Source organism: Peromyscus eremicus, chromosome 6 (assembly GCF_949786415.1).
Source record: "Peromyscus eremicus chromosome 6, PerEre_H2_v1, whole genome shotgun sequence".
Classification (NCBI taxonomy): domain Eukaryota; kingdom Metazoa; phylum Chordata; class Mammalia; order Rodentia; family Cricetidae; genus Peromyscus; species Peromyscus eremicus.
In genome coordinates, this window is record NC_081421.1 from 67,298,517 (window position 1) to 67,312,149 (window position 13,633).

General features: G+C 41.2%; 1 protein-coding gene across 1 annotated transcript; it reads right to left on the bottom strand.

The window, feature by feature from the left end:
* Positions 1-463: 463 nt before the first annotated feature.
* LOC131912567 (speckle-type POZ protein-like) lies at positions 464-1,543 on the bottom strand. Its single transcript, XM_059264871.1, has one exon. The coding sequence runs from the start codon at positions 1,541-1,543 to the stop codon at positions 464-466; it is 1,080 nt and encodes a 359-aa protein (XP_059120854.1).
* Positions 1,544-13,633: the final 12,090 nt, after the last annotated feature.

Genomic DNA, 13,633 nt, shown 5'->3' on the forward strand with positions numbered 1-13,633 from the left:
AAACTGAGTCATCTCCCCTGACCCAAACACTGAGTTTGTAGGAAAACTTTCTTCATTCTCTTTGCTTCTTTTGTAATCAGACATGAATGTTTGTTTTGTTCTTTCTGAGTCCTTGACCATATCTTCTGCTCAGTTCAATCCAGTTAGGTTTTTCCATAGAAACCCTGTTGTAATGTGCTTGGTGCCAGCAGTTAAAATGAATTTCAGATTCTAACTCCTTAGACAAAAATCAAACCAGTATAACAACAGGGTAGAGGATGTGTAGATTTACCAGAGTCCAAGACTCCCCCTCCCTCAACCTGACATTGACTCCTTTACATCTGTATAAAGCCTCAGCCACCATGCTGTTATACTCTAGTTTCACTGGAAATTTTCCACACATCCCATAGTCTACCTAGGTATCATTGGTAACACCATGACTGCTACTTCTGGGAGACAAGTGTGGGAAAAGGTTTGCCAGGTCTTAGGATCGCTTCAAGCATTTAATAGGGTGATCCAAGAAAGGGCAGTGAGCAGGCATGGAACCATAAACTTCAACCACTAAGTGGGGATATAAGCCCACCATTGTCTTCCAGCCTGAGGTCTCAGAGACCTTAGAAGCATGAGCTGCAGTGAAATTCAGTGTCTGGGTTTTCAGCTGCCTTGAGCTGTGGAGGTCAGCCAGGAAGAGAGTGTGGGCAGCATTCTCCACACAGAGGTTTCTGAGGAGGGCATCCTCACACATGAACTTCAAATGCTCCAGACCATACTTATCAGCAGCTGCCAGTATAGCATCTGCCATGCTGTCCAGGTCTGGTGCTGTTCCTGTGTAAATGAAGTCCATCATTGCCTTGAAGACTTGTGGCTCCAGGTCAGGGATCTCAACGCAATTCTTTCTGCTCTCCTCCATGTCATGTTGAAACATGGCTCTGAAAACTGGAGAGCGAGCTGCTAAGATGGCCTTGTGAGCCCAGAATTCCTGGCCAGCTACCACTAGGCAGCAGTCTGTGAATTGGGAATTCTTCCACAGCTCTCCTAGCTCATCTGCCAATGTGCATCTGGGCACCAGAATTCCTGGCTTCTTGTTCTGGTCAGAGAGGCTCAAAGAGACCTGGGCCACACTCACCTTGCAGAAGAGGGTGAGCTGGTCATCTGGCAGGATCCAAAATGCATGGGACAAGAGAAAATCTCGAAGAATAAACTTTTTGTAACCCCAGTCCTGGCCTGGCACGAATCTAAAGGCTCTTGGGCTCTTTGTGACTTTGGTTTTCTCTCCTTCCGCACTTAAGATCCAGAACTGGAACTTTGCCCAAACACGACTCTTTGGACAGCTGAGCAACACTAGGTAAACTGACAGGTAATCTGCACTTTGTTCATCGACTCCATTCAGGTGTACTCTCAAACACCATTTGTCATTGGCTCCTATTGAGAAAGTTGGGCTTGTAATGCTTTGCAGCATTTCCTCAGCAATAAAAGGGAAGTTGCTGATGGTCCACCTGTAGGAGAATTCCTGATCACTGATTTGTGTGTGGTCCCATCTCTGGGCTATCTCATCTCCTGCCATTTCTCCTGCAGGTCGTTTGAAGGTTCAACTGGATTGAAAATGAAGAACTAGCAAGTGTTTTCTCTTCTTCACCCTGTGAGATGCAATAACAGACAGGATTTTGATTTTTAGGGTTTTTTTTCTCATCTGTTCCCTCTTCTACGAGGCTGAAAACTTGGGTCTCTGATATTTTCTATCCAGATTTCAATGCTAATTTCAGAAAACACAGTCTAGGCTACTTGATACACTTACATTTCTCCATTATTTTCTAGATTGAATCTTAGGTCAATAGGTAAGTAGATTTGACAAATATACACAGCTTTTGAATAGTTTTGATCATTCATTCTATTAATTCATATAAAAAATGTTGTACTATGGTTCTCTAGAGGTAGAATATATACAAGGAATCTCTCTATATATGATGAAAGGGGGTTTATTAGAATCAATTTGGGCTGCAGTCCTCTAACTCCCACATTACCTATGAAGGGAAAGATCAAGATTCCAGTACTTACTCAGTGCAGGACTTTGGATGTGTCTACTGGTCTTCAGTATATGCTGGTGTTCCAAATAATCTCTATTGCCTGGGGAGGGATGGACTTGCTGCAAGGTGAGGGCAAGCAGGCAAATAGCAAGCGCTTCCTGATTCCTTGTCCTTTTATATGCTTCCAGCAGAGGGTGTGGCCCAATTTAGGGTGTGTCTTCCAACCTCAAAATCTGGATTAAAGTTGTGTGTCTTCAGGCCCTGAGATCCGGATTAGATGTTTGTTTCTTTTTACTTCCAAAGTCTGTCCTTAAAATGGATCTACCTACATCAAATGAAGCAAAACACTTCTCACTATTATGACCTCCATTTTAGGGTTTTAGTTAATTCCATGTCTGATTAAGTTGAGAACTAAGAATAACCATCACAAGTGTATTTTGCTTACTGTGGTTCATCTCCATAAAATAAGGTATGGTGTCCATTCCTAGACAGCTGTTATTGACTCTTCTAGGGATTTTGCACCAATTCCTCCCATAAACATGATCCAGGAAGGGGTGATTTCCTTATCTGTCAGGGGTCTCAGTGTTCACAAGGTGGAGGGCAGGGTGGAAGTATTCATACATGGTGTGCAGGAAGCAGAGCCAGGCAGGAACTTCTGAAAGTGACTGTCTTCTTCTGCCGTTTATTCCATCCAGACTCATAGTCCCCAGGATAGCTCCACCAACTTTCATTGGTGGTCTTTCCCCTCCCCCTCAGATAATCCTCCTTGGAAACACTCTTCTATATCCACTTAAGGGTGTACTATGAGAAAATCTTTAGTGCTTGTCAATTCCATCCTCCTGACTGCTAAGATTCAGCTTCTCAATACCTCATAATTTTTATTCTCCACTGGTGAGTTCTGTCCTCTTTAAACTTTGAACTTGCAGGCTTACACTGTTGGGCCTTAAAAGTGAAACAGTATTGTGGTTACCCAAGGTTGCAGAACATATCTGCCATATATCAAAGAAGAGGCTTAGGGATGTTTCCCCTTCTAAAAAGTGACTGGTAAAATGCTCCCCACATCTCTGGTCTCTTTCTAGTTCTTCACGTTTTTGAGAGACTCACTATGCCTAAAAGGCACTGAGATATGTTCAATGATTCAATCAGCTCAGAAATTGCCAGCCTAGCCCTCCATAAGTCTGGCTCCAATGCTGCTAATTCCTCAATATTGTTCATGTATCAGTTGGTTTTGAATTATTCATTTTTGGTTTCTGTACCTAGACTACCCACAGGTGGCTGAAAAGTGTCATCTGCTTGTCTTCACCCGTGGGTTAAGGTCATTGAAGTCAGGTCCCTACTCCCTCAAATCTGTCATTTGAAAAGTCTGTATTTGATCACTTCTAGACTTCTCATTTGCTTGAAAGATTGTTAAATGGTAAGCCCAACGCTCTCTTGAGTTCCTGGAGAGTTGTGTGAGGGAGCTGTCTCTCACAGGGGAAACAGACCATCTGAGCACAAATCATGGGCTCTGCCCATGAGATTTCTCATTCCATAGCAAACCACAGTTGTGATGGTATTATGCTCCCCAAAATATTGTGCATGCTAACAAACTTATCTGGGGTCAGAGACAGAATAGCCACAATATTAAACATAGAAGACAGGCAGTGGTAGCACACGCCTTTAATCCTAGCATTCCACAGGCAGAAATCCATGTGTTCAAGGATACAGCCAAGGACGGTGACTCACGCCTTTAATCCCAGAAAGCGAGCCTTTAATCCCAGGGAGTGATGGTAGAAAGTAGAAAGGTATATAAGGCATGAGGACCAGAAACTAGAAGCTTTTAGCTGGTTAAACTTCAGGCTTTCAAGCAGGTGTTCAGCTGAGTGCCATTGGGATGAGGACACAGAAGCTTCCAGTCTGAGGAAACAGGATCAGCTGAGGAACTATCGAGGTGAGGAAGCTGTGGCTTGTTCTGCTTCTCTGACCTTCCAGCATTCACCCCAATCCCAGGCCCTGAGTTTGTTTTATTAATAAGACTCTTTAAGATTCCTGCTACACACAGTCTTGAAACCCTCTCCTACCAGCAGGGAAGAAGAAGCTATGGTAGAAAGAAGAGCAAAGGTCAGATTATCCTTGCAGTGACATCCTTTGCAATTTCTTACTGCTGTGTTCATGAGGTGTGTAGAGCTCTGAGTCACCTGTGCTTAGTAGTCGGCACCATGGCTTACTGAGAAGCTACCACAACAGAGACAGGCAGTGAAGGAGCACAACATATTCTTAACATCATGCTGAATTCTCATTAGTTTATTTAGATTACCATTTTTCCATATACTTTTCTTATTAATTCTTTGAGAATTTCTCCCATGCACACTATGAATCTTGATTCTGTTCATCCATGTTCCTCCCCAACAGCTCCAAATGCACTCCCACTTTCTCTTAACTTTATGTCTTCTTTTATTTTGCTTCTTTTTTTTTTTTTTTTTTTTTTTTTGGTTTTTCGAGACAGGATTTCTCTGTGTAGCTCTGCGCCTTTCCTGGAACTCGCTCTGTAGCCCAGGCTGGCCTCGAACTCACAGAGATCCGCCTGCCTCTGCCTGTGCCTCCCAAGTGCTGGGACTACAGGCATGAGCCACCACCGCCCGGCTTTATTTTGCTTCTTTAGTAACAGAATCCAGTGTGTGCTGTCATTATACTTGAGTGTGTGGCCACCCTAGAACCAGGGACAAACCCAGAAAAAGCTGACTCCCCTTCTGCCTGGACAGTTGGATTTTCAAAGATGTTACAAACAGCTCAAAAAGTCTACTGAAATTTCTTTTAAATTTTATGTATTTATTTATTTGTTTATTATTTATTTATGTATTTAATGGCTATTATGTTTGCATTTATGTTTGTGTAGCAATTGTGTGCCACATACAAGAGGAGTCCAGAAGAAGGTTTAAGATTTCCTAGGACTAGAGGAATAGACAGTTGAGATCTTCCATGTGGTTCCCGGGAACTGAACTTGGTTCTTATAGAAGAGCAGCCAGTGCTCTAAACATTAGCATCTCACCATACCAGTAGTATACTTTCTTAAGACCACACACAGTATGTTATTAAGCAGTAATTAAAACAACCCTGTTTCTCTAAGCAGCTGTGCTAGTGGCCTTGGCATGAACTTGACACAAGGTATGGTCATCTGGAGACAGGAACCTCACTTGAGAAATGCCATTAAATTGTCTATAGGGCTGTCTCTAAGGCATTTTCTTGCCCCTCCCCCACCATTTAGTTTTAGTTTTTGTTTTTTGATGCAGACTCTTTCTACATAGCTGGGGCTGTCCTAGAAATCACTCTGTAGCCCAATCTGGCCCCTAAGTTACAGAGATCTGTCTGCCTCTGCCTCCTGATTTCTGGGCTTAAAGGTCTTCGCCACCAGACCTGGCTAGAGCATTTTCTTGACAATGATTGATGTCAACCTATTGGGGGCAGAGCCACCCTTTGCCACGTGGTCCTAGGGTATATAAAAAAGCCAGCCAGTAAGCAGCATGGCTCAGTGCCTCTTCTTAGGTTCCTGACCTGCTTGAGTTCCTTCCCTGACTTCCCCTTGTGATGGACTATAAGCTGGAAGCTGAGACAAAGCCTTTCTTTTCCAAGTTGCTTTTGTAATGGTGTTTCATCAGAGCAATGGATAACAAATTAAGACAGTAGGTTCATGAATTTTAATCACATCACCACAGTCATACTTTGGTCTTTTATAAATTATATTCAAAATTTATAGCTGTCATCTACATATGGAGCACCTTACCATTTTGAACATTTGCCACAGAAACTCAGTGAGATGTGCTGTCTTCTTGGTGGTTCCAGGTTTCTAAGGAAGGCCAATGAAGAAGGAAGAAAGAAAAGGAGAGAAAGATGGATGGATGAAAATGCAACTCGGGTATAGAGAAATAGCCTAGTATGTGGGAGGCACTGATTTATGTCTCCAACAAGACTCGCACGTGCTCACATGCAAGCACACGCATATACATGCAACCATTCAAAGGAGAAGAGAAAGTAAAGCTTCCTTTGAACATGTGAAGGGTAACAGAGGCCCACTGAAAATTTTCATTGATTGCTATGCAGGTTATTACTACCTCTGAGACCATGCTCCCAGAATCCCTTACCTACAGATGTGTGTGCTGCACTGGATACAGATATCATATTTTATGTTCTTAATACAAAGGAGCAATTTTTATCCCACACAGAAATTGAGTAAAAAATATAGATGGTTCCACTCACAGAGTTTCTTCTCTTAGTAGCATCTTTATCAGTGTGTTCCAGTGTTATAAGTGATATTTCCATAGTGATGTATTAAACGAAGGGCATGCATTCCAGTTTCTTTCTTGAAAGATTCATTATGTTGCAGGTGTGCTAGTAAGAGTTTAGAAAACAATTCATGCTGTGCATCTGTCGTTCTGTAAAGCACTTTCTCTAAGAAGGCCTAGTCCAGTCTCCACCTAAAATAATAAGAAAAAAATAGAAAAAGAAGATTGGTCTGTTGCATGCAGCTTGCCCTCATCTGTTTCTAAGACCGACATCTCAAGAAAAGGACTTGTTGAGCTCTTGGGGAGGGGATTCTAGGGAACACTAATGAAGCATCGTTGTGGTTTCACATGGTAATACCTTGTAACATCTCTTAAAATAGGCAGGTGACACCAAAGTTCAGTGAAATAAATTCAAGAGTAGTTGAGGACACACAGAGGGGCAACCAAATACCACAGGATAGATTTGCAGCTGTCCAATTTGGTAAAGAATTCATTGTAACTGAAACACTCCAGACAGCCCTGCCTGACTTCACAGATACCAAGTACCAACATTAATGTCTTGTGAATCTGAGTGCTCCTTATGTATCTGTCAATTACAAGGTTCCCAACTTTTGCCAAGGTGCATTAGAAACAACAGCAGATTTTTGCAGGTTGTTATTGCCCCTTTGTGTGTTTATGTAGAACTCTGTAATTTCAGTTCTTAAAACTGGACTGTCTTATTCCTACCATCTGATTTCTTTTTAAAATGATAGTATCCCTTGCTTTTGAAATTCTACTAGAGCATCACTCTCTAGACACAAAGCAAAAAGTAACAGACTTGCTGACAACTTTCATATTCTGACCAAAGTGCAGTTTAGCACCAAACAGCAAGAACAATGTGTAATAGTCTTCTAACTCTGCTGTAATGAGTGGGCAACAGTCTACAAGCACAGGAATTCAATAGTTTAGAGAACTTAAGGTCATAGTTTCTAAAGGACTCATGGAACCATCAGTAGTCTACTGGAGGCTGTCCCCTTTTGGCCTCTAGAGGGCACCAGTTCCCTTGCCTTGGGCTCATAGACCACCACTGGGAAAGTATCTTAGCTGTTGATTCTTTTTCTGACTCTTGCTCCCACCCCCATCCCCCAAGTCCTTAGGACCCTTGTGATGCCATTATCCCAGCCACAGAAAACACAAGATGATCTCTCTCAAGACCTCAACACTGTAGAAGCAAATAAGGGAAGACCAGGGCTTCAAGCTCAGCCTAGGCTTACAGTGAGTTTGAGGTCAGCCTGACTTGCATGAGACCTGCCTACCAACACACAAACAAACAAGCAGATGAACAAGTAAATAAATGAATCAAAATTAAATTAACAATATATAGAGGAAAGAACTATCATGAAAAATTGACACCAACAAAGTCAGCTTAGACATGTGCAGGCTCTTTGGGACTTGGCCCTTCATATCACTAGTGTACTTAAAATAAATTATCTAATTTTTCACTTTTCCCCTAAACAGTAATCATTTATCAGTTCAAAGGAAAAATTAATACTGGGGCTGGAAAGATGGTTCTGTGGTTATGAGTATCTACTCTTCCAGAGGCCCTGAGTTCAATTCCCAGCAACCATATGGTAACTCATAGCCATTTATAAGTCTAGCTACAGAGAATCCCAGGCCATCTTTGTCCTACATGGGCTCCACACCTGCGTGTCCAATTGATGTCCGAGCATTCAAAACACATACACATAAAAGAAAAGAAAATCATAAAAAGTTAAATTTAAGTGGAAAAATTACTATCCAGAACTTCTTCCCTTGGAGAAGAGAAGCTAATCAAGAGGAGCAGCTCTAACTCCTGCTCAAAGGCTACATCAGATAGCAATGATAATAAAACTTGCTCTTCTTTTCATTTTTGCTCTCACTGGTTTATTCATGTTAGTAAAATTGTTGTAAATAAACAAACAAAAATCTCAGTGTCTCCCCAAGTAATGTACAAGCAAAGCAGAAGTAATAGAAAAGTCCATTTCTTTTTACAAAATGGATGTCACATGACACAAACCCAGCCACCAAGTGCATACACACACACACACACACACAGAGAGAGAGAGAGAGAGAGAGAGAGAGAGAGAGAGAGAGAGAGAGAGAGAGAGAGTCAGGTCTTTATCCCTAATCCAAAGGAGAGCTTAGCTGCTCCTTGTTGTCTGAGGTTCAACCTCAAACTCTACACCTAGACACTACCTTGGGAAACCTGGGGTGTAGAAAGGAGAGCAAAGGGATTGAGTGGGAAGAAGGCACATGAGGAGAAGCAGATACTGGCCATTAACCTGTGTGCATGAAAGACTGAATTCTCCAAAGAGAGGGGAGCGAGGACAAACAAAGTCAAGATAATGCTGGAACCTTTCCCCCAGTAGCTAAAACCAGACCCAGAGTTCTCATGAAGACAGTGTGAGTGCTGAGCTGAGATTTCCAGTGTTGAGCAACAAAAGAACCCAAGCAAAACCACTGAACTAGACGATTCTGTAGGTTTTTAAAAAAAGTTTCTTGGGGGAACAAACTGCAGAGCTGTTTCTGTGGGAGAGGGGAAGGGCAGCTTGCAAATCAAACAGATCTTACATGGTAGTCAGGAGGATAGGGTCTTTGAGCTGACTCGGACTGTTGGGGTTAATCCCGAGCTAGGTGGACTTTGCCCGGTGTAGGTGATCATGAGGTGTGGAGAAAGAAAGTGGTGGATTTCCTGGCAAACAAACCCACATCTGAGGTTTCTGAGGAGTGCTGAGTTAGGTTTCTGTTTGACTGGTATGAATCCTGCCATAACATTTTGCTTCACTTTGGGCCCAAAGTGATCTAGACAGTTGGCCTTGGACTGAAATTTCTGAAATTGTGAGTGAAAACAAACCTTTGCTCTTTCTAGTTGTTTCTCAGGCATATTGTCACAGTCACAAAAAAAGCTGAGTATCCTGCGGGTTTGGTAGTCTGTAATGGACCCGCCAGCAGGTGGGGCTGTCTGGCTATACTCAACATGCCAGCAGATAGGGTTGTCTGGCTTCTGGAGGCTCTACAGAAGACCTCGGTCTTTCTTTCTTTTTCTATCTCCCTCTCTCTCGTGTTTTTCAATCTCTGTTCTGTTCTTTTTGTTGTTGTTGTTGTTTTCTTCTTTTTTTGTGGTTACATTCTGAGATTGAGTCTCACTATGCAGCTCTGGCTGGCCCAGACCAGTCCTTCCTTTTGAGAGCTGGCATAACAGGTACACATCATCACATCAGGCTTGACTTTTGTTTCTTTCCCCTTGGGGCTTTGAGAGAATAGTCACATATACTCCTTAGCTTTGGCCTCTCCTCCATCTTCAAAGCCATCAGTGCTAGAGTTCTCTGAGCTTTTCTTTAATAATTCTATGTTCCTTGACTCTCCTCCTTCTTTTGGGGACTGTAGTGGCTATATTAGGAAATAGACTCATCTGATTAATCTTAATTCCATCCTTAATTCATAGCCATATAATCTAACATATTTGTAGGTCCTGGGTTTAGAATGCGGCATCTAAGGGCAGCATTATTATGGCTACTTTTTTAAACACCAACATTGTTTACATCTTTTTTCTTTATTTCCTTCCTACCTTCCTTCCTCTCTCCCTCAGCCCTCCTACTGATGTTTCAGGGATGAACTTTGAGGTTTCCAGGAAACAGACTTTTCATACTATGTATTTTCTCTATATCATACTATGTATTGATATAGTCATTATCAATATGCTGATATGCTGTGAAGACAACTGGCTTCTTGTATTGGTGAAGCCCTTGGGAGAGCCAAAGCTCAAGATGCCACACCCATTTCAGGGAGCCAACTTCAGCTTGATAGTTCCATAGACCACCCAGGTCTCCCTTACAGGTGGAGATGACACCATAATCCCCAGTGCACACACCATTGTTTTCCTGACCCTGATGAGCTATGGCTCCAACCTGGACCATGTAGCATGGTCACTATGGGTTGCAGGTTGTGCAGCACTTCAGCAATGGGACCTTTGGTCCAGAGGCAGCCAGGCCAGTGACATAGTAGGTGTGGTCTGTGAGACAGCAGGTCTTGATGGTGTCACTCAGATCCGCAGGCTCTGGCAGCTTAATGACAGCAGTGTTGCTGTATATCAGGAGGAGCTTCCATTTCTCATGAACATAAATGTCCATCCCACATACATGGTGTCTTTTTAGTCCTCCTCCACCATGAGGCTGTGCTTCCCCAGACAAACATGGTGGTCAAGGATTACTGGTTTCTCCTGACTATTTTTCTCAATTTGAAATTCATTTATCTAAATACTTTAGTTACTGGAACAAATTGGCGATTAATAATTCTTACTAAAAATTTTACGTGTGTGTGTGTGTGTGTGTGTGTGTGTGTGTGTGTGTGTGTGTGTGATGGTATCCATGCATAGAAATCAGAATACAACTTGTGGGAGTTGATTGTTCTCTACTTCCAATAAGTGAGTTAGTTCTAAGCATAGAACTCAGGTCATCAGGCTTGGAGGAAAGCATTCTTACCCCTCGAGTCTTCTTGCCAGTTCATGAATTTTTTTTTTTTTGAAAATGTGAGTTCTGTGTATCCTTTCATTACTTATAGTACAAAGTCTCCTCTCATAACGAGTACTTTGTCATGTTGCATTGGCTCTCCTGAAACATAATCCACTGATTATGTTACATGACTGGAAAACTAACCATCATGTAAGGGTAAATAAAAGGGAGATCATTTATAATATTATAATAAAATCAGTTCCGCTATGCAATTGTTCAAGCATTATGATGTCTGAAGACATACTGATGGAATAGGTGTCTTCTCAGTACACAGAGATCTACTGTCCTTGTCATACCTATTGACACTAGCTAATGCAGTGAGCTCTACTCATAATGCAAGCTTGTTAGTATCTAATTGTGGCTTGAACAACTCTCAGGGATGTTGCAAACAATGTGAAGTTTAGCTTTCTCTGTAGTTTATTTACATTATGAGTGCATTCCTAGAAATGTCAGTAATATTCAAGGTATAAGTTCAGGCTTTGGGGGCTTGGTCGTGTGACCCAGTGTTAGAATGTTTTTCTAGCATGCATGAAGTCCTGGGCTTGATCTTTATCATCAACAACAAAATAATGTGTTAATATGCAACGTGGAATCATGAGCACCGTTTTTACTTATATGAAAACTGGGATGATATACAGAGGACATGGATTGGCTCTCCACTTCAATGACCTCATTGCAGTGTGCAACCCATGAAGTCTTGTGATGCCTGCCAATCATTATACTCATAATGTACTCAAAAGGAATACTTATGAATTTTGCAGACTCTTTCTGGAAGTGACTTAATCCCCATTGAGAACTACTGATCATTGAGATCAGGGTTGTCACTGGGAGAGAAGACAATAAACTTGACATTTGTTCAATGCTGCTCAACTCTTCTAAATATTTAATCTGTTTAAACTCAATGAAATTTTTAATAAACCTACAATGTATGATCTATTGTTAGCCCCAGTTTCGAAATAGGGTAGAGATTAAAGCTTATCAAAATTAAGTAATTTACCTTTAAAAAAAAACAAAAAACAAAAATAATAAAAACCATGACTAAATAAATAAATAAAGACAAAGGAATTTAAATCTAAGCAATTTTGTGCCAAGCTTTGGTGAGTAACCACAGAACCTCACTTTTTATGTTAATAGATGTTCAGTCCTGAATCAATTGTCTTCAGATACATCATGATCCTGTTACCATTACTGATCATGATCTATTGACTCCCTCTCCAGTTGCCTGGCTCACCACACACACACACACACACACACACACACACACACACACACACACACACTACTCCCATTATTTTCCAACCTCCAGCTCTATGGAAGAAATGATGATATCATAGCTGCTTCAGATCTGTGAATGATTGCATTAAAGACTGGTGAGAAAGAGTCAGGGGCATCCATTAGAAAGACTGTGTGTGTACATGTGTGTGTGTGTGTGTGTGTGTGTGTGTGTGTGTGTGTGTGTCTGATGTATTTTCACCAAGGATGTGGTAACATGGCTACAATTGTTTGGTAACTATATACAGTTGTGAATAAATTCTAAATGTTAAATTGGCCCTGGAAAATGACTGTAGAGGTTTCTACATTTTCATTTCAGCATTTCCTTCTCAAATGAATGAACAATTCAATTTTTTTGTTATTGCAAATGGAGCTGCCTTTTTGGCTTCCTACCCCAGGATGTGGCCTCCTCCGTCCCTCTATTTAGTAATTCTCAGGCTTGTGTGGCAACTGATAGCAGTCTGTACCCTCTCTCTGAAGAGAAGCATGAAATGAAAGTCTCCTACATTGAGCTGTATACCACAATCGCTTTTCCATCCCAGTTTTCATGTTTTATTATTATTGTGTATGTATGTACAATGATGTATGTTTGTGGGTGTTCATACCATGATGTGCATATGGAGGTCAGAGGCCAACTTCGTGGAGTCAGTTCTCTCTTCCCACCTTTATGTGGGTTTCATGATTCCACGTGCATATTAACACATTATTTTGTTGTTGATGATAAAGATCAAGCCCAGGACTTCATGCATGCTAGAAAAACATTCTAACACTGGGTCACACGACCAAGCCCCCAAAGCCTGAACTTATACCTTGAATATTACTGACATTTCTAGGAATGCACTCATAATGTAAATAAACTACAGAGAAAGCTAAACTTCACATTGTTTGCAACATCCCTGAGAGTTGTTCAAGCCACAATTAGATACTAACAAGCTTGCATTATGAGTAGAGCTCACTGCATTAGCTAGTGTCAATAGGTATGACAAGGACAGTAGATCTCTGTGTACTGAGAAGACACCTATTCCATCAGTATGTCTTCAGACATCATAATGCTTGAACAATTGCATAGCGGAACTGATTTTATTATAATATTATAAATGATCTCCCTTTTATTTACCCTTACATGATGGTTAGTTTTCCAGTCATGTAACATAATCAGTGGATTATGTTTCAGGAGAGCCAATGCAACATGACAAAGTACTCGTTATGAGAGGAGACTTTGTACTATAAGTAATGAAAGGATACACAGAACTCACATTTTCAAAAAAAAAAAAATTCATGAACTGGCAAGAAGACTCGAGGGGTAAGAATGCTTTCCTCCAAGCCTGATGACCTGAGTTCTATGCTTAGAACTAACTCACTTATTGGAAGTAGAGAACAATCAACTCCCACAAGTTGTATTCTGATTTCTATGCATGGATACCATCACACACACACACACACACACACACACACACACACACACACACACACGTAAAATTTTTAGTAAGAATTAAAAAGTAAAAAAGAATTTATTAATCGCCAATTTGTTCCAGTAACTAAAGTATTTAGATAAATGAATATTCAAATT

Coding starts and splice junctions, on each gene's coding strand:
- LOC131912567 (XM_059264871.1), bottom strand. CDS start 1,543: ATGGCAGGAGATGAGATAGCCCAGAGATGGGACCACACACAAATCAGT.